General features: G+C 41.6%; 1 protein-coding gene, 1 long non-coding RNA gene and 2 other non-coding genes across 5 annotated transcripts; 2 read left to right on the forward strand and 2 right to left on the reverse strand.

The window, feature by feature from the left end:
- Positions 1-23: 23 nt before the first annotated feature.
- Positions 24-22,695, reverse strand: LOC138957118 (uncharacterized protein SCO4629-like). The gene is made up of 4 exons (XM_070328287.1): positions 22,688-22,695; positions 21,938-21,950; positions 3,597-3,720; positions 24-597 (listed from the first exon to the last, which is right to left on the reverse strand). The coding sequence occupies exons 1-4, from the start codon at positions 22,693-22,695 to the stop codon at positions 134-136; spliced, it is 609 nt and encodes a 202-aa protein (XP_070184388.1). The 3' UTR covers positions 24-133.
- On the reverse strand, positions 7,065-12,024 carry LOC138958152 (uncharacterized). Of its 2 annotated transcripts, XR_011453318.1 has the most exons (4): positions 10,724-12,024; positions 9,939-10,019; positions 9,503-9,596; positions 7,065-8,942 (listed from the first exon to the last, which is right to left on the reverse strand). It is a non-coding gene; the product is annotated as an uncharacterized lncRNA (long non-coding RNA). The 2 variants fall into 2 exon arrangements; XR_011453317.1 differs by having other exon boundaries at positions 9,939-12,024.
- Positions 12,096-12,167, forward strand: Trnap-agg (transfer RNA proline (anticodon AGG)). The gene has a single exon. It is a non-coding gene; the product is annotated as a tRNA-Pro (tRNA).
- On the forward strand, positions 12,397-12,468 carry Trnap-ugg (transfer RNA proline (anticodon UGG)). The gene has a single exon. It is a non-coding gene; the product is annotated as a tRNA-Pro (tRNA).
- Positions 22,696-26,092: the final 3,397 nt, after the last annotated feature.

The raw sequence follows: 26,092 nt of genomic DNA on the forward strand, positions 1-26,092 counted from the left end.
ATGTGTGTGCGTACCTGCGTGTGTGTGTGTGTGTGTGTGTGTGTGTGTGTGTGTGTGTGTGTGTGTGTGTGTGTGTGTGTGTGTGTGGGTTCATTTCTTTCTCCTCACTGAAAGTGTGTTCATTTCTTTCTCCTCACTGAAAATGTCTACTGTATCTTTCAGTGAATTGTAAGTACTCAAAAGCACGCACGACTGCTTCGGGTATTTCTTGTTTGACTTGAAACCCCAGCTCCCCGTACAGAAATATCCTTTGCATGTCACCAAGCATCACCGATATGACGTCATTCAAAGGGCCAATGTCGTCATTGGGATAGTCCAGCAGACTGACGTCAGGTGACGTAACGATGACGTCAGGATTGCTCTCCGAACTGGGCCATTGTGCAAGGAAGGTGGCATAAGCACGTCGCTCCATGTAAGGTTTTTGCAACAGGAGAATCGAACGAGGTTGAATTCCAAGAAGGGAGAGAAGTGTGTAGGTGTTCTTCACGTTCTGCCCTGTGTTGGTTGACTCCCTTTCCAGCAGAATTCTCTCCCTTGGTACCCCTCGTCCTACGGCTACGTCACGAAATACGTCTGCTTCCGGAACGGTCCATAACTCTGTGGATTAACCAACAAACAGTTTCAAGTGAGAACTTCTCAACAGCAGCCATAAAGATAGTGCCTGCTTGATTAAAGCATCCCTAAAAAAATGAACTACTTAATTAATTAATTAACCAACCACTTAATCATTCGCTCAATCAATTACACAATAAATAAATCAACCAAGGCCAACAAAAAAAAATAGGTGTGGTTACGGTAACATAGCCCCAAAAAATAGGGTAGGAAGGTAGGCAATCACTTTTTTTTTTTAAACTTTTTTTCTAATGTGTACAAATTAAACCTACTTGACAGGGAAATAAGTGTGCGACTCGGGCGCTTTCGCTTTCATTGCGTTTTCTGCACGCGTTTTCTTTTTTTCTCTGACAAATGTAATAAAAAGTTATAGGGTCGGCCCCTAAAAATAGGGTAGGTCGGGTTACCGTAACCACACCTATTTTTGTTTTAGGCCCAATCAAAAGCCAATCACTAAATCCAACATCCCGCATATCTACCCATCCATTCATACTCCAATCTGTCAATCAATGAGTCACCCATGCAATTAATCAATATAACTGATAACTAATCAACAATCTAACATTCAACCCATCTGCCCATGCTTCAGTCAATCCATTAATGAAGCAAGCAAGCTAGCAAGCATGGTTATACAAATCAGGGAAAGTGAAAATAAAATATTGAAGGGAAGGAATTCGCGTGCAAACTGCCTCCATACCCATCCCTTGGTAAAACACAGGATATTTCCCCCTTCTACCCTGTATTTTGATACGCCTTCAATGCGGACAGTTTTTAAAGGCTGACATAGTCCTATTTAATTAGTTTAATTACTTCCAGGGCTTTTTCCATCGTTGCGGGGATGTATAAATTAAGCTTCCTGCAAAGTTTTAGGTTTCAAGTCCCTACCAATTACGAGAAATAATTAATTCTTTATTGCATTGTTTAGCAACAGTTCTCCAGGACTTGGGCTATTTTTAGACCGTTGACGTCACTTCGTGACGTTTCGTAAACCAAAGATGGCGTTTGAGACTGTTCTGTTTACATTCGACACTATCAACACCACTTTGCAATACTGACATATTTTTTTCTGTGTTCGAAAGCTACAGCCAATTGTTATTATATCCCCTTAGGTACAGTTTTGTAACATTATTGGCACATGTAAACAATATGAATTAATTAATGAACGCTACGAATATGTCAGCCTTTAAAAAAGAGGCCAGACAAAAATAGTTACAACCTGTAATAAGATGGATGCTGAATCGGTCTGGCATGATCCCATGTGGTCTCGAGACAAAAATCAAAACTAAACAAACTCAACAAGACAGGTTGACTAAATGTTTTGACTTGTTTTCTTTTTTCTTCTTTTTACATTTAGTCAAGTTATGGTGGTCGTGGTGTATATGTGTGTATGTATGTATGTATGTATGTATGTATGTATGTATGTATGTGTGTATGCATGTATGTATGTATGTATGTATGTATGTATGTATGTATGTATGTATGTATGTGTGTGCGTGTGTGTGTGTGTGTATGTGTGTGTGTGTGTGTGTGTGTATGTGTGTTTGTGTGTGTGTGTGTGTGTGTGTGTGTGTGTGTGTGTGTGTGTGTGTGTGTGTGTGTGTAGAGCGTTTCCAAGAAAAGTACTGGATCGATTTGTATGAAATTATCGCATTTTTACTGATCACATGACAAAACATGCTGTTGTCATTGGTCAACTAGGAACTGTATATCAATTGACATCGCGCAGGAAGTTCCCAGCGAATTTGATATCGCGCAGGAAGTAGTTTATCAATTTTAATTTTGAAGAATAAAATCTCACCTGAAGGAAACAAATGTCTCCCTTTTTTTTAAATCACAAATTTATAAAAGAAAAGTAATTGAATCAGAAAGATTAAGCTGTGCAATGAATAAAATCAAACTGTTCCCACCCAGCATTAACAGAGAAGTAGTAGAAAAGAATGTTACAATCTTACCGACTGAGGTAGTTGGAACAGCCATAAACAAAGCTGACCTTGAAAGTACCAGCAGTGGCAGTACTTAGAAAACTGTGAGATCTCTTGCAGTGTTTCAGCGCACATCACTCACAAAAAGGCAGGAAATGAGCAGCCGATTTAAACAGTTCGCACCTGCATGATCCATTGCCCACCTTTCTTAGTCGTAGCCATACAACATCAACCGAACAACTTTCAGCATCTTTCACAGTCACATCGCAGTCGGAGGACGCCATTTTGGATGCGTCGTAAGCGAGACGGAGCTTTGACAACATTATAATGCAGTCCGCAGATACCGACAAATACCTGGAAGCTTTCTTGGGCACAGAAAATGAGCCAGAGGACTTCGCTGATACTGCCTGGTTCACTTCAGTTCCTGCCATCGTTCAGAATTGCCAAATCGAACAGTCAAAAAGAGTACGACTGAGGAAGTAACTCAGTGGGACATTCTTCGCTGTTCCTTCGAACTGGCAACTCCACTGAACTTGTTAGCCTTTGTTGGTGATCTGTTTCGACCGTATATTTTTGTTCTTTTTTCATTATAAATGCCTTATTTTGTCTGAGAAAAAGAACCAGTTACTGAAAAATAAAAGTAAGAGTGCCAGCAAAGTTACGTCGGAAAGCAGGAAAAGACAACCCAACATTTCCAACATTAAATACAAGGCAGTAGCCTCCCTTGCGTTTGTCTGACTTCTTAGGTAGGTTTATGATTCCTACTGTTCCGAAATCGAATGCGATAAAATCGTTATCGTTAGATTTGACTGTGATATCAACATTTATCAGTCTGAATGTCTCGAAAGGCTGAATCATATCAGATCTCGGCTTACGCCTCGATCTGATATGATTTCAGCTTTCTCGACATTCAGACTGATAAATGTTTATATCACAGTCAAATCTAACGATAACTAATACTTAACATGAGATATTCTGGGTATGATATCCCCAGACTATTTTTACTTTTTTCGGTATATATATATATATAAAAACAAAAAAACAATTCAAACTCATCCTTACGTTTGGTCAGGTTCCCTGTTTTGCCGGACATAACCAGCCAGTGTCCATGCCCGTCAAGCCACAAGTCTGCTGCTCGTCTGGCTACCCTAACGTCATAACTGCCCATTGCCATAATGACGTCACACTGGAACGGAAAATTCGCAGGCTGTGGTTTCAAACATAAAAATTATTGCTGCCAACGATGATAACTTTCAGGTTTCAATTGTCAGCGCAATTTACAGATCGATACTATAATGTCTTATTCTGATTAATATTCGTTGATTTGACAATATATAGGATCGAGCTGTGCCACTGTGTCATCATCATCATCATCATCATCATCATCATCATCATCATCATCATCCTCTCAACCGTTACTGCTACTGCTACTACTGCTGCTACTTCTTCCAGTGCTGCTCACTACTACTACGGTCGAACCTGCCATGGCGACCGCCTCTCAATAATGACCAACTGCCCATCGCGACCACCCCAAAGAATCCCGACGATTATTTTTGCAATACTTTCATAATCTTTTCATAGCGACCACCTGTCCATAACGACCACTTTGAGTAGACAGGTTAGACTGTACTACAACTACTATCAGTAGGCCTACTACTACAACTGCTGCTGCTACTACTACTACTACTACTATACTACCATAACGGCCACTTTCGTTCTGTCCCTTGAGTGGCCGTTATAGACAGGTTAGACTGTACTACTACAACTACTACTGCTGCTGCTGCTACTACTACTATTACTACTACTACTACAACTACTACTACTGCTACTACTGCTGCTACTGTTACTACTGCTACTGCTGCTGCTACTGCTGCTGCTGCTACTCCTACTACTGCTACTACTACTACTACTACTACTATACTACCATAACGGCCACTTTCGTTCTGTCCCTTGGGTGGTCGTTATAGATAGGTTCGGCTGTACCACTACTACTACCACAACAGCTATAGCATATCTCACCTTTCGAAGTGTGTGGTTCAACAGCATATAATTCCATATAGTTTGTGCAGCTGTAATGTCACGCGTCGGTATGACATCACATTCATTTGGACGGGCGCCTGTTGTTACTGTCGGTGTAAACGTCAACAGAAACCAAAACGCCGCGAGGGAGGTTTTGTTCAGCGCTATGTATCTCGGTATTACTGTCACACACTGGGCGATGTACACCATTCTCGTGTCGTAACTATTGAATTCAGCGATAGAACGTGTTTGGTCACATCCACACTGCACACACTCTATTTGAGACACTGAACAACAGTTCCTTGCTGCCGCACCAAAAACACAGGCGCCATAATTATGTGTTTTCATCAGAATTGTGTGCTGTAAATCTATACTACACTGTGTTACACGACACTTGAGATTGCCACAAGTTCTCAAACGCCGTATAGTTGTGTTCTTTTATTCTACGTCGCCCGTCTTCGCAGCAACAGAAAACAACTCGTCAAATTGAGTTCGAGGATTTATTTAGCATTACATACATACAACTGCACATCTAGCAGAACTCAAATAGAAGCTTTTTTTACATACAAATCGCGCTGGCATATATAGTAAATACTCAATCTCGAGAATATTCCAGACCGAACATGATACAACTACATTATACGAGCCGTGCATGGACTAAACTAGCGACATTCTCTATGACGTACATCAAAAGCGCCGACGCACTTAATCCGAACGAACGCCACGAACTCACGACTAAAACAGCATGGTAAACAACTTGTTTTGACAGGACTAGAAAGTTCACCTGCATTCTCGTCCAAGCATAAATATTGTGTTTACAAAATATAATATCGGTACTTTCCCACAAAGTACAAATAAGTCAACTACATGCAACACACAAAACTGAACCAAAGCTCAGCAACGGCAGCGTTTCCTAACACACTGATGAGAACAACATTTTTTTTAATGCCCGCTGGTTTATCTGTGCACACATTTGACCCAAGTTCCACACTACACACACTGAGCACACGTTTCGTTGCTCTCACCTTGACCTTAACACACTTTGCCAAGAGTAAAAACACAGGCGCCAGATGTTCTTTCAGCATTGAACTCAGAACTCAGAACTCATTTAATTGTCATAAAAACACAGTAAAGGGTTTATCAGACACGAAGTGGATATTTGTAAAGACAAGAAGAAATATCGTCCATGGAGCAGTGATTACAACATTGTTATGTATCTGTAGTTATGTCATTATTGCGTATAATCATGCAGTTGTATACAAATTCAGCAAGTTGTTGCTGTATCGGTACGTCTTGCATCGTCATCAGCTGACTCGGATTTCGAGCATTAACACGTGCATGTTCCATAAGCTGCAAGCGTAGATCATGAAATCTTGTACAACTATCCAGGAAATGGAGCTCGTCTTCAATTACGCCACACACGGTGCACTTTCTATCCTCTCTGGGTGTGTTTGTGTATCTCCCCCTTTCGATTTTTAAATCGTGAGCGCTAATACGCAATCTACACAGTGCTTTTCTGTGTTTGGGGTTGGTTACACATGTCAAGTATGCTTCACAGTCGTAATCGCCGTCAGTAATTGTGTTGTAGTATTGCAGTTTTGAGCCCTCAGTCTTCTTTCCTTGCCAAAATCGTACGTATTCGTATTCTAGTCCTCGTCGTAGAATTTTCATCAGCGCATTCTTTTGGACTGCTGACTGAAGTATCCAGGTATGGTCCAGTCCGAGGTTACCTATGATTGCTCGAATGAAATGTATCCATTGCGGTGAGCTGTCTTGTGGTCTGTCGATCATGTCAGCGTAAGCCTGTCGTAAATATGAATTTTCTTCTGACTCAACGATGTGGGTCCAGAAGTTTATTGTTTGTTCAATTAGTTTTATATCCACAGGGAGTTGCCCGAGCTCTGCTAGCGTTGGCAAGTTCATTGCTTTACTGTGGACGCCAAGAAGGCGTTTACTGAATTTTAAATGCACTTGTTCATGGGGTAGATTATTCGATAGACACTTATCGAATATGTCGGGTAGCGATTGTGTTTGCTGCGACAACAATTATTTATCTTGTGAATACAATGCACACCATCCTCCCCCCCCCCCCCCTTTGAAGACCCCTCAAACATGAAAATTCGAGTTTAAAAACAAGAGGTATCCAAGTTCAATTCGATTTACATATGTAGAATACAGGTGTTATGGGGGCTGATTTTGGGGGGTCTCAAAAAGGGGAAGTCTTAAAGTTTGCTTTTGTTTGTTTGTTTGTTCGTTTGTTTGTTTGCTTGTTTGCTTATCTCGTGTGTGGAATATCATTTTCGCTATTATAAGTTAAACCTTTCACCTATCCCTTTTGGAAAAGTAAAATTGATTAGCACATGTCGACTCTGTTCCCAGGCGTACATCACATACAGTACGGCTATAGATATGCATGTCCACTGATTAAATCATAACAAGAAAAAAGGGTTGATCAGAGATCAACAGGGCCAAAACATTTTGTAGAACATGGGGGGGGGGGGGGGAGGGGGAGGGGGGATTAGTTGTGTGTGCGACTTTGAAAACGTAGAATGGAACTCCGCATAAAAGAACGTTCCAACGTAAAATCAAACTAACTCCTTTATACCGTATTTTGCCATGTTTAGGCACGGTCATGAAAGGGGTTCCAATGGTGCAGCCATAGTCGTATTTTTAGAGTATGCACAAACACACGCCTCATCCCCTAGATCATTGGTGACCTGAAGAAAGCAGTTAGAGCTGGGTTCAAGGCCATGCCTATTCAGGAAAGCTTCCGCGCCATTGACAATTTCGGAGGTGTAATTTGATAACACCTCAGTTTTGGAGAAAAGGTAAATGTCCGACCATTTTACCTATAGACTCGAAACTTTGTAAAATGGTCGTGGACGAACTAAAGTTCATGCACAACAGCTATCAAAATATTTGTTAAATTCAAATGACTGAAAAAATAACCCCTTCGTTGTAAAGTTTCACTTGCGCAATATGCGCAAATTTAATCAATGATATGAACGCATTCATCCATGGGAAATGTCCTGATCCTGCCTGCAAATTACTTCTGACTGCGGTACACAATACATTTTCAAAGCAATTTTTATTATTTTCAAGACATAAAAAATACAACGGAAGAAAAATGCAAGCAATAACAATTTTTTTTAAAGTACAGACTAAATACTGAAGCTCTCTATTTCTCTTTAGTATGTTGGATTCAGGTGTACTTACTCACAGTTGCAGACAGATACAGATTCAAACACGTGTCGAGCGTAAAACAAAAAGTGAAACTAGAGAATAACATGAACCTGAAAACTTTTAAAATATTTGTACCCAGCACCAAGAGAGATTATTGTAAAAAGAAAATGTAATACAAAGTGTCTGTGTTCTACATAAGACAGGAGAATTTACATAGCAACAGAAAACATGCTTGTAAATCACTGAGCACCAACAGTTAAAAATCACTATCGCTCACCTCATGCAGACTGAAATGCAAACCTGCACACATACATACACACAAACAAGGGGGGAGCATCCGTGGACTGGCACTAATGATATGATCAACTGCATATGTAGCTAACTTTGCCCGTCTCACACCTTGTTAATGTTAGTGTCACTGGTACGCAACCCGCTGTTCTTCATGCTCTACTCTTTCCACCCGCGCTGCACTTTGTCCATCATTGACATTGTCCTCAGCTTGTGGTGGACTCGGATTTAAAAAAAAAAGCAGGACAGCATTTTCGAAAACATCTTCTTGCACTTTCAAAGAAATGTCAAATGCATAAACTGTGTCATAAAAAAGCACAGGCACTGTATCATTGGTTTGGCACTGTTGCAGAAAGTCCTTGTCATCAGCTTTCATTTTGGCAGAGCAAGCGACACCCACAGTCCGACGAAAAATGTCCTCCATGTCAAGGAACATTTGCACAATGTTGTCTTTGACAAATGTCAGTCCTCCTCGGTTAAGCACCGTTGTCATGTCAGTTGAAGAACCACAATCACTTTCTGACAGCTCACTGAACCTCAGTGCTTCTAAACAGCGCAGTTTCTCGTATCTGTATGCACCTTTCTTGAGGCCCCAAACTTTCTTTTTTAGTTTCTTCACCACACTCCCAGCAACATACCTGATCACATCCTTCTCCTCCTCACACACTGGCACCGGTCGGTCATTCGCGTTGTCTTCCTGTTTGCACCCATAGGTTGCTTCGACCAGCCTTTCAAACATCCTGAGGCAAATGGAAGCTGATGCATGAGTCGACTTGGTGACCTCTGTAATGCTTGCATGGCTTGCGTAGTACAATGCAAAATACTTTGAGTGAGCCTTTTCCTTGGCTGCGTTCCGGAACTTCCCTTGTAGACCAAGGCATGACTCAAACACCTGAAGTTTGTCCCGAAGAACAGCACCTGTCAAACAGACCACAAAGTCTTACACTTGAACACATACAATAGAACCACCTTTGTATTACCTCAAACAATCTGAGAAAGCGGGTCTTCAAAAGGAGGCAGTCTTAAAATGAAGGAAAATTTACAGAAGTTATGCACAGACAAACTGACAAAATAAGGTCTTAAAAGGGAGGGATTATCAAATTGGGGGGGGGGGGGGGTGGTCCACTGTATATATATATATATATATATACAATAATAGATTTTTATTAGTCCATATCTTGGGATAATTCCCTGCCTCGTATAACTTTAAAAGAAAGGCAAACACACACACAATTGTATCCAAAAAGAACACTTGCACATTGACAAGTCTGGAATGTGTACGCGAATGATCAACAATAATTACACGTATGCCATACAGGGAGCACTGCTTACTTGTCATGTATATATGACAGCTTATTCTCAGCGTAACTGAATAACTTGAAATTTAAACTTGAAATTGTTTTACATTATAAGCAAAAGTGAAAACACTACTCCAACAAAATTGTATTCATTCATACAGTGTTTCCCTAAACACTTACAGTCCAAGGTTTTAACATGGCTTCACAGATCAGCTGACAGGCATTCATTTTCTGCAATCTCACTGCACACCTCTTCCAGAAGTGGAACTGTCACCTGTTGACATTTAAAACACGTGTAAATGTACACACAATGACACAATAAAAAATCATGCGTAATGAGAATTATCCAAAAATATTATATGATGCACTGGTGTCAAAATGTGTTATGGTATTTTATGTTATCACAGAATCTAAGTCTTGAAAAATACACATGTTCACACAAAAATATGGCAAATACCACATGAGACTGAAATATACACAAATCTGCAGTAACTTGACTGAGAAATCACCAGCGGGTGTAGTTGTAGGCATCACAATCACAAGACAAACAAATTCTGCCTTTATGTTTAATAATTTTTAACAATAAATGTTGCAAATGTAACGAATAACTTCTCACCTTTTGTGAAATAGTACTTTGAGCTTGACACACTTCTGACTGTATTGGGTTTTCATCAACAACAAAAGTGGTGCTTGCTTCCTGAAACAAAATTATTCAATGATGAGAAGAACTGAATGTGGCAGTGTTCAAAGTGATATTCAAACTTGCATGTAACTATCAGTACCTATACTGTAAAACGAGAAGGCTATTGCCATGCTCGTCAATCAGTATGTGTCATTCAGTGTTTTGTGCTGTGACAATGAAATGCAATCAATGATGAATGAATGTATCAGCAACTGCAAGTTCTTGTAGTCTAGAAATAAATACAACAATAATTTCAATTGAAACCACAAACTAGTCAAATAAATTGTGTAAATAGTTGGACAAAGAGATGCTTATTAACCCAGGGAAATAACAGGATTTCTTAGCAAAACTTTCCCAACCCAATTACCTGATTCAGTCCGGCTTTTCTGCTTTTATAACACTTACTTTCAGTTTCACTAGAATATATCACAACTACAAGAACAATGGAACAGGAATGAGATTTTGTTTTGTTTTTGTAAACTACATCAGGATTTAACTAGTTTGGAAGCTCTGCTTACATACAAAATACAGACAGTGACGTTCAATCGTGGTGACTGTCTGGTGCACTGACTGAGACGGACAATTCGATTTGATCGCTTCACCACGCCTTTCCAACTATGTGCTCCCATACAGTTTTGGTAGATACATGCTTGTTCAAGTATGTTATTAGTATTACCAATATGAATCTTATTTTCCTTTCGATGGTCAGTTTTACTCACCTCTGTAACGGCAGTCACCTCTGCGAATGCTGTCGAAGAATCTAACCGAAAGTAAACATTCTGGGAATCTACGCGCATCGGCCTTGACGCAAGTTCAATACTGAGCCAATGAGCGCGGCGCGGCGAAGTTGGCGATCCAGTCTATACATATCTCTGTTGAGGCCTTGCAAGGTTTTGACGGCAACAATAATTATTGTAGTTCTCTAAGACTTTATTTCTGTTTGATTTGTAATATGTTGGGAAGACATATTTATCAATTGATCAACAAAATAAAACATAATAAAAAACGACACAACGTACGTACATTGTTAAAATTATTATTGGCCAACGTTGAACATTTCACGAAGGCCTCAATCTTCCCGCACCGTAGACCAGATTAGTAGGTGCTTGATTTTGGTATTTTGATTTTACATAACATTAAACCTTTCTTGGGGTTCATGGTCATGGCAACAGCCATAATAGTATTATATCATGTATAATATTACATTTCAGCATATGTGAATTACATGTCATCATACCAAACTGTCATACATTTTTATTCCCACATCATTCTGATTGATCACAACCAAACCTACTATCAGTGGACACATCCAAATGTACGTGCCACTGATCTAAAAATAGCAACTTGCTGGGTTCTTTGCCGCCAACAGACACAGTTTGGCCTGTAGGTAAAATGTACAATGTATTTTCTGATTTGTGCACAAAAGCTTTTTTTCTTTTTTCTTTTTTTTAACATAACAATGTTTAATGTCACTGTATGTTTAAAAGACCATGGTCACATTTGTAAAAAAAATGTTAAATTAGAAAATAAATAACATTTTGGTTCATGATTTTTCCTACACCTGTGCTGAAAATAAGAAATAAAAATGTCGGTATATAAGTCACTCAAATACAGCTTGATATGAATGGCTCGGTTTGAGTTTGTTGCAGTTGACCCTGCACAATACGACCTATGATGTTTTTGTCGAACAATTTTGCCGTCACACCTCCCATAGGGTGACGGATTTCACAACTTTCTACAGATGAACAACAATGTTGCCTTCACCCCTCCCATAGGGTGACGGATGTCACAACTTCCTGTGTACACAAACTGATGACGTATTTCACAACAAAATGGCGCTGGCCATGGTCAACCTCGAAACTAACCGTATAGAATGGGGGCGTCCTCGCCCCCATAAAAACTGTGTACACAAACTGATGACGACATAAGCGCATGCGCAAACACCTGCCGACACCCATAAGCTTTCAGCTATACATACATGTGAGCCAACGCCAGCGTAGTACTAGGGCTCATGGCCCTAGAACAAGCTTCTGAGCACACTTCAATGAACGCTAACATTTAAATTTACATATTTGTTTCTGTGAATTCATCGGCTCGTTGGTCTAGGGGTATGATTCTCGCTTAGGGTGCGAGAGGTCCCGGGTTCAAATCCCGGACGAGCCCTATTTTTTTCGTTTTAACATGCTTTGACGTCCTCGTTTTTGATTGAAATTGTGTCTCATATCGATGTCACGATTACGTATTATTCACAAAATTAATTTAGCTCAAGTTACTTCGGCGAAGTTTTAAGTTTTGCTCAGAATGCGAAATCATTGAGAGCGCGAGCCATCACGCAAACGAATGCACACCTTTCCATTTAAGTGTCTATAATTATTTTCCTCAAGGTACTATCGGCTCGTTGGTCTAGGGGTATGATTCTCGCTTTGGGTGCGAGAGGTCCCGGGTTCAAATCCCGGACGAGCCCTCTTTTTTTTTCCCCCGCTGTTTACTGTCAGTGTGTTAGTGTGTTAGTGTGTGTGTGTGTGTGTGTGTGTGCGTGCGTTTGTCTTTATATACTGTTCAAAAAAAGAAACGCATAGCTTGTAATATTTGGTTAATTTAGTTATATGGCTACAAGGATATCCACCAAACTGCAGAAAATGTTTATCTGGTCGTCGACCTTTCGTCCATTGCCACAAGTGAGCTCTGCACGTGACGCATGCGTTATCAGTGGCTACAATGTCAAAATTGCTCATTTGGCATGACCACTCGTCATGCTTCAGTGTAATCTCGTGAAACTCGGGGAATATTGAGCTCTCACCATGTCTTCCAAAACCCATAAAAGCGGATTGTTCGCCACAAAGAAATCAGACGACAATTCAGCGACGAAAGATGGCCCGATTGAGCAGAGAAGACCGCCAAATTGTATTGGGTCGTTTACAAGCAGGCCAAAGTCAAAGTGCAATCGCCAGGCACTTCCACGTGTCCCAGAGCACCATCAGTAGACTGTGGGTCAGGTTTCAAGCCACTGGCTCCGTTGCTGACTTGCCACGAGCGGGAAGACCAAGGGCGACAACTGCTGCTCACGACCGCTTCATACGGCTCCGCCACCTCCGGAATCGTTTCCTGCCGGGCCACACCGATTATCGGACCAGACCGTGCGGAACCGCCTGCATGAAGCTGGTTTGAGAGCTCGCAGACCTCACAGAGGAGCTGTCCTCACCCGCCGCCATCGCCAGAACCGAGTGCAGTGGGGCAACCAGCACCTTCGCTGGACCGTCCGGAATCACTGGAGACACGTGTGGTTCAGCGACGAGTCCTACTTCCTGCTCCAGCGACATGATGGTCGGAGGAGGGTCTTCCGGAGAGTAAACGAACGTTACGCGCCCAACTGTGTGGATGAGGCACCCGTTCATGGTGGTGGAGGCGTCATGGTGTGGGGGGCGATCAATACCGCTGGAAGGAGCACCCTGGTGCACGTCCAAGGGCGCATAACTGCCCAGCGATACGTGGAGGAAATTCTGCGCCCACACGCCCTTCCTCTTCTGGCTGACCAGGATGCCATATTCCAGCAGGACAACGCTCGCCCGCACACAGCACGACTCACCACCCAGTTCCTCACCGACCACCATGTCCAGGTGCTTCCCTGGCCATCCATGTCGCCAGACATGAACCCGATAGAACACCTCTGGGATGAATTGGACAGACGTGTGCGCAGGCGAGAAGAAGCGCCGGCAAATCACCGCGATCTATTGCAGGCACTTCAGGAGGAGTGGGACACCATCCCACAGCAAGATATCCGGCATCTGATCCAGTCCATGCCCAGAAGGTGCCGGGCAGTTGTTGCTGCTCAAGGCAGTCACACCCCCTACTGACTTGACAGCCTCGGCACCCAATCGTATTGATTGACTGATTGATTTGAAGATGCAAATGAACTGTGTGTGCATTCAACTGTGTCCATACCAAATTTCAAACAAATAATCTAAATATTGGATTTTCTGTTAATTTTTTCGAAAAATAAAACAAATTTGGCAAGTAGCAACTATGCGTTTCTTTTTTTGAACAGTATATATTAATTAATATGTCAGTGAAATCTGCAGTGTCAGATTTTGATCAGAGTGTTATCGGAGCACCAATTTCGCTATTTCATTAGCAAATGATTGTCGACAAAATGTATAGTATCAAAACATGTCCCTCGCTGACCAATGCTCATATAATCAAAATCAAATCCGTCTCTTCTTGTCGGCTCGTTGGTCTAGGTGTATGATTCTCCCTTCGGGTGCGAGAGGTCCGGCCGGGGTTCAATTCCCGGACGAGCCCTATATATTTTTTGCTCATACAGTAGAATTTGAACCAACTTCACACACACCTATGCTTGTCTTTGAGAAAACGTTTTGTGTTCGTCCGTTGATTTTGTTTGTTTGTTTGTTTCTGTTGATAGATTCAAAAATCTCCTAGCTCATAATAAGTTCATGATGTTTTGCTTTGTGTTACACTTATTTGTTTGTTTCCGTGTATTCTTTCTGCCAGCTTAAATTTGTTTAATCCAAGCGAAGCGAGCGAAGCAAGCGAAGCTAGGTTGGTCCCACACTAGAGTTGATTTCAACCAAATGATGTGTGTGTGTGTGTTAGAACCCCTAAAACTTTCACAGTTTTGACTCGACTACAACACAAATTGGCACAGGCAATGTTATTGATCCCAGGAAGGTTTTAAGACATAAATCGTTTTGATCCGACATCGACAACGGCAGTTACAAGCGCTTCCAATTTCTAAGTCATAACAAAGAAGGAGGTCAAACCCAGGTCAAGAAGACAATCAAAACTCATGACGTCAAACTCATGACATCATTCTCTTCAACACAAGGAGCTGAATTCAAAATGTTATGACATCTTCCATGACGTCAAACTTGAGGATTCCATTTCCAAGCTAAAGTCTTTGTGTACATCAAATCTGGTAGCACGAGATGTTGTAAGAGACACCGTGAATTACTTGCAATCCTGGTGAGTTGGTTGATATGATGGACGACGACAACGACAACAACAACAACAACAACAGCACCTCCACCACCAACAACAACAAAAAAACAACACCACCACCTCCACCACTAACAACAACAACAACAACAACTACAACGACACCACAACCACAACCACCAACACCGAGATGTTGTAAGAGACACCGTGAATTACTTGCAATCCTGGTGAGTTGGTTGATATGATGGACGACGACGACAACAACAACAACAACAACAACACCTCCACCACCAACAACAAAAAAACAACAACACCACCACCACCACCACTAACAACAACAACAACAACAACGACACCACCACCACAACCACCAACAACAAAAATCCATTAAAAACCGTTATTTTCCATTTCTCAACCGATTTTTATGAACATTTGTGAAAAGGTCCGTTGTCCCTTACTGAAGATATCGAGATGTTGGACGAGACTTCGTTATTTACTTGTAATCAGGTAATCTAGGTGTACATCAAATCTCGTAGCACGAGATGTTGGACGAGACTTCGTCATTTGCTTGTAATCAGGTAATCTTGGTGTACATGAAATCTGGTAGCACGAGATGTTGGACGAGACTTCGTTATTTACTTGTAATCAGGTAATCTAGGTGTACATCATATCTCGTAGCACGAGATGTTGGACGAGACTTCGTCATTTGCTTGTAATCGCTCTCTCTCTCTCTCTCTCTCTCTCTCTCTCTCTCTCTCTCTCTCTCTCTCTCTCTCTCTCTCTCTCTGCCAAACATAATACCATCCAAAGCACTGCATTTTCCGAGGAAAGATATCATTATAAACAGAGCGAGAGAGAGAGAGAGAGAGAGAGAGAGAGAGAGAGAGAGAGAGAGAGAGAGAGAGAGAGTAAACAAGTATGAAACAATAACAACAAAACAACAACAAGAACATTACACACAAAAAAGGACAGTATTGTCATCAAAACAACAACAACAAACACAACAGCCACAACAACAACCACAACAACTGACAAGATTTCTAGGTGTGGAACCTCTCTCTCTCTCTCTCTCTCTCTCTCTCTCTCTCTCTCTCTCTCTCTCTCTCTCTCTCTCTCTCTCTCAATGATGGCTCCTTCGCTTGGGGTATGCAGTGCCTTGGCGTTGCACATCTACTTAATTGTTTGTTTAATTGTTTATTTGTTTGTTTGTTTATTTGTTTGCGTGTGTTTAAGTGTGTGTGTGTGTGTGTGTGTGTGTGTGTGTGTGTGTGTGTGTGTGTGTGTGTGTGTGTGTGTGTGTGTGCTCTCAGAATCTGGGAGTTTTTCAACATGCTGGAAAATATGGAAGAAAATGAACAGAGGCTGAGAACAATCTATTTGGTTTACTTACACCAAGAAAAAGTCTATAATGATACACACGAACCACAGAAAGAATCTAAAGTCCGAGGAGCACAAAACACTAAGCTTACACAGCAGAAGACTAAGTAATGTAAATATGACCAGCAAAGCAAGTATAAGACAAGGTAACATCATGAACAAGGCCGGAGGGGGGGCAGGGATGGGGGGGGGGGCAGGGGGGGGGGGTTTCGAAGTACAAGTATAGGTGCAGAGATCTTGTTAAGGAAAAATACAACAACACGCGTGAACCACACCTGCAGACTATTAATGTTAAGCAGGTTCCATCACTATGAAGACTAATTGTCTTCATGTAGAAATTATTGAAATTAGATCCGGCATGAAAACAACACATCATGTCTGTGTAACCGAGTGCCAATTTACTTTCCTCTTTCTTACCGAGCTCAAACACTCAAGCAAACGACACAAGTTATATTAACCAGGTTCTTTTATTCCATACGATGAAATGGGGAATGTGTGGGATAACGGGGGTTTACTTTCAAATACAAAACTTTCAATGTATTACTATAGGACTAAACAACTCACACAAAAAAACAACGCTCTCAACTCTTCACTCTAAAACTACATTCTAAATTCGCCCTCTAAAGCTACCCTTTAAAAACACACCAAATCCCTTCCCCAAACTACACTCTACTCTAAATTCTCACTCTCAACTTTAATCCAAAAAACCACAATAAAACTCTAATCTAAAACAAACGAAATCTAAAAAAACAACCTAAAAACAATTCTTCAAAAAAAACCAAATCTACAAAAACTCTAACAAAACCTGACCAAAATCTCTCTACTAAAACTAACTGCTCCCCTCTAACAAAATCTAGTCTACAAAAACCTAGCTAGAAACCCATCTACGAAAACCCGTCTACTAAACCCAGCTAAAAAAGAGGCGAAGCCTTCAAGGCTCACGTAAGAAATCGACAAACAGTAACACAAACTCAATCACTCCGTCACACACACACACACAGTACACACACACACACACACACACACACACGCACACACACACACACACACACACACACGCACGCACACACACACACACACACAGAAAGAGCATAGGTGAAACTGTGCAAGAAAGCGAGACACTAGATCTAGATCTGTCTGTCTGCATGTAGCCTACTTACATGGACACGACTGCCAAATAGTCTCGGCCCGCTCAAAATAACAATCACCGAGACTTTCAGTAATTCCATCGCGTGACGTCTAACCCTCGTACGTCATAATGTGACGTCAATGTAATATGACGTCTTCAAATGTTAAAGTTTCTACCACAGACATACATACATACATACATACATACATACATACATACGCACGCACGCACGCACGCACGCACAGACAGACAAAAGTTAGCATCGCACAGGCTACACTTCGTGAGCCAAAAAGAACTAAATAAAAACAAATCTACGCCCCACTAAAAAGAAAAAGACCTGAATCTAACTACACCCCTCTAGAAAGAAAAGACCTGAATCTAACTAGACCCCTCTAGAAAGAAAAGACCTGAATCTAACTAGACCCCTCTAGAAAGAAAAGACCTAACTAAAAAGAACCCCGTCGCACGCTCCACCATCCTGCAAACCACAGAATGCACGCCGTAAGCATACGTAAACAAATCAACAATTTCAAATACCACAAGCTAACTCGTTGAACAACAAAACACATCATTCCTACCAAATAACATGCAGACCTGGGAACCCCGTTTTTGCACTTGGAGTATTCTCAAACAAACTGAGTGTATTTTCAGAAAAATGAGTGTACTCCACACAACATTTGAACATCCATGATTCAAACATGCGTCACCGTTAATAAAGTTTACCAATACATTTAAAACATATGCTTCTTTCCTTGTTTACTGACAAAAACTGTAATCATGGGTCAAAATACTGGATCGGCTTCGGGATGTGCTTGTGAAGAAAAGTAGTCTTGGAATTTTTCTAATATTTTTTTCTCACTGACCAGGCCTACTGATTGTATTCAAGACAATCATGCGTACAAAATACGGCAACATCATATGGAACCCCTAAAATGCACCTGGAGTACTTTAAAAAACAAAACTTGTGTATTTTGAGAAAAACTTGTGTACACAACTTACTAATTTCACTGAACAGCTGTAGTACTGCAAGACACTGCGACTTCTGTCTTGTGTGTGGCGCACGTTAAATGTCTAAGCAGCACCGCCCTGAGATAATTCTCCGTGGATGACGTGGCAAACAAAGTTACGTTTTCTTGTTGAAGTTGTAACATGCAGATTTAAACTTTGACAGTTCCTGGGCACTGTACACCCTGTCGACAGGCATCCCTGGTCTGGACTTGACAACCATCAGACTGTCCATGGTCTCTGGCGTCAGGGAAGCCCTCAGGTCGGTTCGGTTTTTCCTGACACAGGAGAAGACGCGCTCACAGCCTGCATTGCTGTGTGGTATTGTAAGAATACCAAGCATCACTCTGGCAAGGTTCGAGAACAATGCAACACCAGCAACATCTTTTGTCTGTCCAATAGCAACCCAGGTTGCGTCCATCCGTTCCTTCTGAAGGCTGGGAATGATGTGGTGGGACTGATACGAGCAGAACTCTTCCTTCACCGTGTCCACAGAAGAGCCTGCTGGTAGAAGGCATGGAAATCTGGTCAAAAAGAACGTCAGCTGCTTGTCTTCAACCTCCATGCGAATGTCAACGTCAGCAACTTCTGCATTCTTGAGCAGCTCAGCCTTCATTGGAAGCTTGTCCTTGATGTAAGTGTAGGCAGCGACATAGAATTTCTTTGTGTGAATGTGAAACTCTTTCACCTTTTCTTCCCGAACCTTGGTCAGGTAGGCCTCAGTCTCTGTACTGAGGAAAACAGTTTGCTTGTGGTTGTTCGTCTTCTTGAAGTCCATCTCCAGCCTGTCCTTGGTCGCGTCTTCCCTTCTTCTCTCATCTTCTCCGCCATGACGGTAGGTTTGACAAACTTCACAAGGAGATCCCTCATGAATGCGTGAAGAGACCTCTGCAGGATGTGGATCTTCGGGGCTTCACACTGCAGCTGCTGGTTGGTTATGTCAAAAGGGTGCAGAGCGTTGTGGAGCAACAGGCAGTACAGCTTGTTGGTTCTTGACTGGAAGAATATTTTCAGTCTTTCTTGTCTGCACTTGGCACTGGATGAGGTTGTCTTTGACGTCTCCTGTTTGAAAAAGTCATCAAGTGCATTCCAGTTTTCCAGGATTCTCCCCAAACACTTCCTGATGCTTAGCCACCGAGTTGCCACATGCTTCAACACCTTGGTGTTCTTCACCTCAGCTTGAAATGTCTCTAAGACTGCCAGTCGCTTTGATGAGTGCTCAAAATAGAAATATATGTCCACCAATATTTCATCTATTTTAAGGGGTAGCTCAGACGCAGCTTTCTGTGCAGCTCTGTGAATCAGATGACATGGACATCCAGACAGGTACAGATGAGGCTGCTTCGTTTTCATGTTTCCAAAGACCCCATTAGTATGCCCGGTCATGACCGGGGCATTATCGCAACCCAATGCCATGCAGTTCTGCCAAGGAACCGAGGGTGGTGGGGGGCGAGGAGGGTCTCCAACGAGGGTGGCATCTGCAGGAGGTGGGACCATCAGCTCCTTCTCCAACAGCTTGAAGATGTTCTCCCCTGAAGAAAAATAATACACAAAAAAATTTAAAAACCTAAAATGCAAATTTATTTTAATTTTATATTAATATAAATATTATAATAATCACTTCCATGCCTACCCCCCGCGGGTTAGGGGGAAGTCCGAAGAATTTACCCGATGCTCCCCAGCATGTCGTAAGAGGCGACTAACGGATTCTGTTTCTCCTTTTACCCTTGTTAAGTGTTTCTTGTATAGAATATATAGTCAATTTTTGTAAAGATTTTAGTCAAGCAGTATGTAAGAAATGTTAAGTCCTTTGTACTGGAAACTTGCATTCTCCCAGTAAGGTAATATATTGTACTACGTTGCAAGCCCCTGGAGCAAATTTTTGATTAGTGCTTTTGTGAACAAGAAACAATTGACAAGTGGCTCTATCCCATCTCCCCCTTTCCCCGTCGCGATATAACCTCCGTGGTTGAAAACGACGTTAAACACCAAATAAAGAAAGTAAAGAAAGAACTTCCATGCCTGGTAAAAAAAAAGTGTAGGGCCTAATCATAATGAAAGTTCAATGATCAAACAATAAGTAAAAGACACACTGAGACACAACTTAAATACACGTAAACACAAAAAAATCATGTAAAACCACACTGACACAGCACATAGTGATACACTGGTTACCATTGATTAGACATTTCTAAAAAATAATTGTCACACAAACACACACAGACTAGGAGAGGGAGAAAAACACTTGGGCTGCTTACCTGTTGATGCCGATTGCACACCCATTGTTGGTACAGAGAGTAGATCAGTGCAGACTCCAAATTCACCAACAGTTGTTATCACCACAGGGTATTGCTTATCCCGTTGCTCATTCGATCCGTCAGTTGACACACAGAAAGGCCCAGTTGCTATCCTTGCTTTCAGCGTAGACTTGATATCCAGAGACATCTGATGAATCATGGCCGTAGCTTTCTTGCGGCAACACTGGTATTTCTGTGCTGTTTCTGAGTCGGGAAACGCACTTTTCACGGTTTTAGAAATGACGTCTGCGGTACTGAGCGGCAAGTTCATTTTTACAATCAACTCGACAAACATTGCCTCGGCACGTACTGCTGCCTGCTCTTCGGGCAACACTTTTGCCGTGGGGATGAAGTCTGCCATGGTACGTGAACCGGCTGCGGCTTTCTTCGCCGATGCATGGTCTTTGTGCGATTTTGACAAACAGTGCCGATCTATGTCGTATTTTCCCGAATGTGCGATCAAAAAGTCCATTTTGCAGTAGCTGCAGTGGGCGAAAGTCTTGCCAGCGTCCGAAGCCACGATGCCTGGGATTGATGCATATTTTCCAAGAAACTCCTGTGCTCTGACACTTTTTTGCTTGGCCACCGGTTGAAGAATTCCATCGCTTTGAGTTTGACGTCGTTTCGGCATGATTGATTATCGCAAATGGCGGAGAAATTTCGCGCTTTCTTCCGACAATCTGTTCCGTTCGCGTCTCGGCACGGGAACGAGATTTGAAATGACGCTACAAACACATTTGCCACTGACCGAGGCTCATCGAGACTTCTAATCACGTGACGCGCAACGAGAGTTGGATACCGCCCTGAAATGGCCCTTCGTGGTCGGCTGGGCGTTAAGCAAACAAACAAACAAACGAGAGTTGGATACGGGTTTGTCAAAATAGTGGATCGACTTCGGGATGCATTATGCAGTATTAAAGTAGTATGATCGGATTTTTCTTTCAGCGTATTTTTTTTTAACTGGTCGTACTGAGCGTATTTTGTGAAACTAAGCGTACAATACCGTTCTCTCAAACAACGGTTTTCTAAAGTATTCAACAAACAAAAGTCTTCCCAAACATTCCAACTCACAAAACAATCTACTTGAACATTCAAATAAATCCTTTCCCCAAGCAGCATACTATTCTTCTCACTGTTTACCCATTTACAGAAAGAAAATTGTATTAACCTACCAGCAAAAGAATTCTCACATCCCGAAAAGATTTCACCCGTGACAGACATGTCACACAACGGCATCAAAAACACGCCGCACGCTGTCTTCACTCCAAGACCCCAAGCAAAAAGACAGTTTTAGCGGTCACATCCTGCGCGCCGGTGTCACAAGATTAACACATATTTAACTCGAGGGGTGTCAGGCAGCCACACTTTCTTTAGTTAGTGTCTAACGTCACCTTCAACTATTCAAATTTACATCGCGGCGGAGGGAAAAAGGGAGATGGAATAAAGCCACCTGTCAATTGTTTCCCGTTCACAAAAACATTAATCACAAAATTTACTCCAGAGGCTTGTACCAAAAAAGCGATCGTTTTACCAAGGCAAATTTTAGAATCGGCTATTCCGCGAGACCAATTCAATAGAAATGAAACTCAGTCTCGGAAACCTTAATGGATCCCCGATAGTACAGGTTTGAATCCTTAATAGCACAGAGGTACCACGAGTTCACACGGATGCACAAAAGTGCATGTGTACCGTAACTGTCGTTCCCAAGCTCACATCTGTGACAGTAGGTTTTGTATTCATGCAAAAATACAGTGAAGTAGAACATACCAAAAACATATACAGATGTCCGTCTATCTGATTGCATTCTACGTACAGGTTGATATATAGATAGAAGTGTAATAAGCGAATTCATGGAATTGGGAACAAATATCGGCAAGATGAACTCGCAAATAAGCAGAATTGTTCTCTTTGTCGTAATTAACCTGAACATTCACCGTTTAAACAAGAGGCGAAGCCTTCAAAGCTCCCGTAAGAAATCAACAAACAGTAACATAACACAAACTCACTCACTCCGTAACACACACACACACAAACACACACACACACACACACACACACACACACACACACACACACACACACACACACGCACACACACACACAGTTAAAACTAACGCATCATATCAACTCCATGTATAATTTTCAAAAGAAGGCAAACAGATAAAATGACTAGGGTAATAGGTTAGGTACCTGCCATGTGGGCACTTTTTCCACTGCTGTCCTCAGTCCTATACTTTTCATCAAGACTTGTCACCATGCCGAGTAGATCTAAATTCGGAAGTCTTCATGTGGCTGAGGCATATATCTGACATAGCGTCGATCTTGTTGTAGGTTAACCTCCTTTCTGAAACAAATGGCAAAATGCGATTAGTTATGATGACTACAACCTACACAAATATAAACAGTGTTTTGAAACAGAATAGTCAGGTTATACAAGCCACTTTACCTATGCAGCATGGTAACCCTACAATATGCGAAACATGTCGACTGCAGCAACCTGGTTCTTAAAATAATTCTGACGGTCAACACAGCCAGAAATGCCAACAAAGACAAGAAAGCTGTTGCAAGGTAAGCTTACCAAACGTTACATAGCGAATCATATGATAGTGCGTAAACAGCAAACAGTAGATATACAATCAAAGAGAGGATCGAGTCTGGAATGAAACGCGATACAGATCTAGCATTCAAAAACTGTCTTTCACGTTCAAGGAAGTTGTTGCAAGGTACTTAAGACTTACTAAATTGTACAGACAAAACCATGACAGTGCATGTTTTGAATCTGAGGAAAAAATCGTGATCATTTTGACTTTGAGAACAGATTCATTCCGTTTCCTTATATCTGCATGTTCAAGTAAATGGTGGACAGTTTTTTTCGGGCAGAGTAAACTTAACTTGAGACTCTACTGCAAGTCTTGAAATTCACATAAATCGAACCACGAGCAAAGACATCCAAACATTACAGGCACTTTAGATCAACTCATTTCACTAGAGGTGACTGCCTAGCACTGTGTTTGACATCCGTGTCTGCTGAAATAAAAAGAAATTAAAACAAAACGGATTAACAGTAGGTGACACGTTATCAGAGTGGGAGACACTAGATCTGTCTCTGAACTTACCGGGATACGGCTGCAAGATCGACACTGACTGCCGCGCTTTCGACAGCTCTTCCTCTAGTGGGGCTCGTATGTTGCAGACGCACTCATAAATCATTCACATCTTGCAACAAACATCATACTTTGTGGTATTGTTCCTTATAATTATTTAAGGGATTTCAGATACAGAGCCACTTCAGAAATCGGTTTTTTTGTCTTTGATAGGGAATAAAAGGCTGCATTTACAGCAGACGAAATTCGTACCAAAAGCGCTCAGCAGTAAATATTCCCAACTCAGCAAATGTAAAATTCAATGGTTTACCATGCACCAGAAGTTGTCTGCTGATAACACATGCATGACATAAATACTCTTAATGGTATTTTTGTATTCTGGTATTTAATTTGATCGTTTTTAGAATTTTATATATCCGCAGCATGAAAATTCAAGATGGCGGCCTCCGCAACATTGCGTGTTTTGATTTGAGCGAAAACAACGTTTCTGAAGGTAAGTTTTCAAGAATACGCATCCATTCACCAATGTCACATCATTTTACTGTTTAATTCTCCCCTGGGGTCTGTTATTCATCGGGTGAAGCGCTGAAGTGCAGAGTAATCTTGCAATAGCTCATCAGCTGGATTGTGATGCTGATAGATCTAGATCTATCTGTTGTCGTGTTGATTACAAGTAAGGAAATCATGATCGCCACGCTGGTGATTTTAAACAGATTAAACGAACTTTGAATAAAAGGCGAGGAGAAAGAGATTGTTCATGGTATGATAAATGATTAGTCCTGCCTACGTTAAGGATAAGGTGGGGAGGGGTAGAGTCAAAAACTGAGTGAGGGTAGGCCAGATAGTAGGATGACCAGCTGCAGATAAAAACACTCCACTCCCCATGTCTTTACAGTGTTCTTTCAAAGACGGTAGGTAACAGACAAAAGCATACAGTGTATGCTAATCAAATGAGATAAGTGGTTTTGAAAAATGAAGAGGTACCGCTCTTTGAGTTTTACAATTTTGGTTTGTTGCTTGTTTCTCATCCTTTTGCTTATTTTAAGTTGACCGTGCATTGGTGTGAATTTTATTTTTACAGGATATATACAAGAGTTACACCACATGCCGGTTCCTGGGAACAAGCGTTCTGCATTTATTCCGGTGCCACAGAAGGGAGCCGATTTCACTAGTACTACTGCATCAAGGTTTGTTACCTAATACATCTTAACAGTAAGATTTTTTTATTTGTATTAATTGGAACATGTTTGCACATCATTTGTAAGCGACCTCTGTGAATTTGATGGGTTTAACGTACGAACCCTCACTATGGTCAACATTCTGTTAGCGACTGTTTGAAGCGAATAAATGTAGCGGTCAGAAAGATTCCAGAATCAGTTGGGTCACTGGAAACTGTGTTTGTTTGTTTTTTAACCTGAAACAGTAAGAATTATACGAATTCATGAAATACAATTTTCTTTCATTTTGGTCTGTTGTGTGAAGACTTGCTAACCCGGCTTTGACCGACTCTCTGAGATAGTAAACATTATTCAAATACATTCAAATAAAAATGTCACTTTTCATCTTTTGTGTGAAGGGTACCACAGGCTGATTTCCTGCACCATGGATGTAGAGGAGGCCAGACAGTCTGCTTCTCATTCCAGCTGTGTTGCGTTTTTTTCTGCTCGTGAAGTGTATCGCCACATTGCCAAAGCCATTGGCCAAGAGAAGTCACCCTGTCTGCCCATTTTGCATAGCCTTACAGGCTGTGACACTATGTCGTTCTTCAATGGTATTGGGGAATCAGAAGGCTTGGGAAGTATGGCAAGCATTTGAAGACGTCACTCAAACTTTCTTCAGGTTGTCTGCTCCTCTTTGTAAGCTGAGTACCACTGACAGGGCAGCACAAGAGCTTTTTGGTGTACATTTGTAGGACAAAACCAGCAACGTACTGGGTGTAAACAGTGCAAGACGGTACCTCTTCAGTAAAAAGAGCTGCCAAATTGACCATAATCCCCTTACAAGTGAGGTGCTGCTGCAGGACATGAGATTGAGAAGAGCCATCTACCTATTAGACTTCCAAACTCTGTGGGCTGGCAGTTCAAGGCTGGAAAGTGGGAGTCATTCTGGACGAGCTTTCAAGAGGTATCCAGCGTGTGCCGAGAACTCATGAGGTGTGCCTGCAAGAAAAACTGTACAACAAAACGCTGCAAATGCTGCTAAGAAGGACTGCAGAGCACAGCT

Source organism: Littorina saxatilis, linkage group LG2 (genome assembly GCF_037325665.1).
Source record: "Littorina saxatilis isolate snail1 linkage group LG2, US_GU_Lsax_2.0, whole genome shotgun sequence".
In the NCBI taxonomy this organism is placed as follows: Eukaryota; Metazoa; Mollusca; class Gastropoda; order Littorinimorpha; family Littorinidae; genus Littorina; species Littorina saxatilis.

Excerpts from the sequence above, each read along its gene's own strand:
- LOC138957118 (XM_070328287.1), bottom strand. Across the intron at positions 598-3,596 it reads AACAGGGAACCTGACCAAAC|AGTTATGGACCGTTCCGGAA; the intron begins GTAAGGATGAGT and ends GTTAATCCACAG.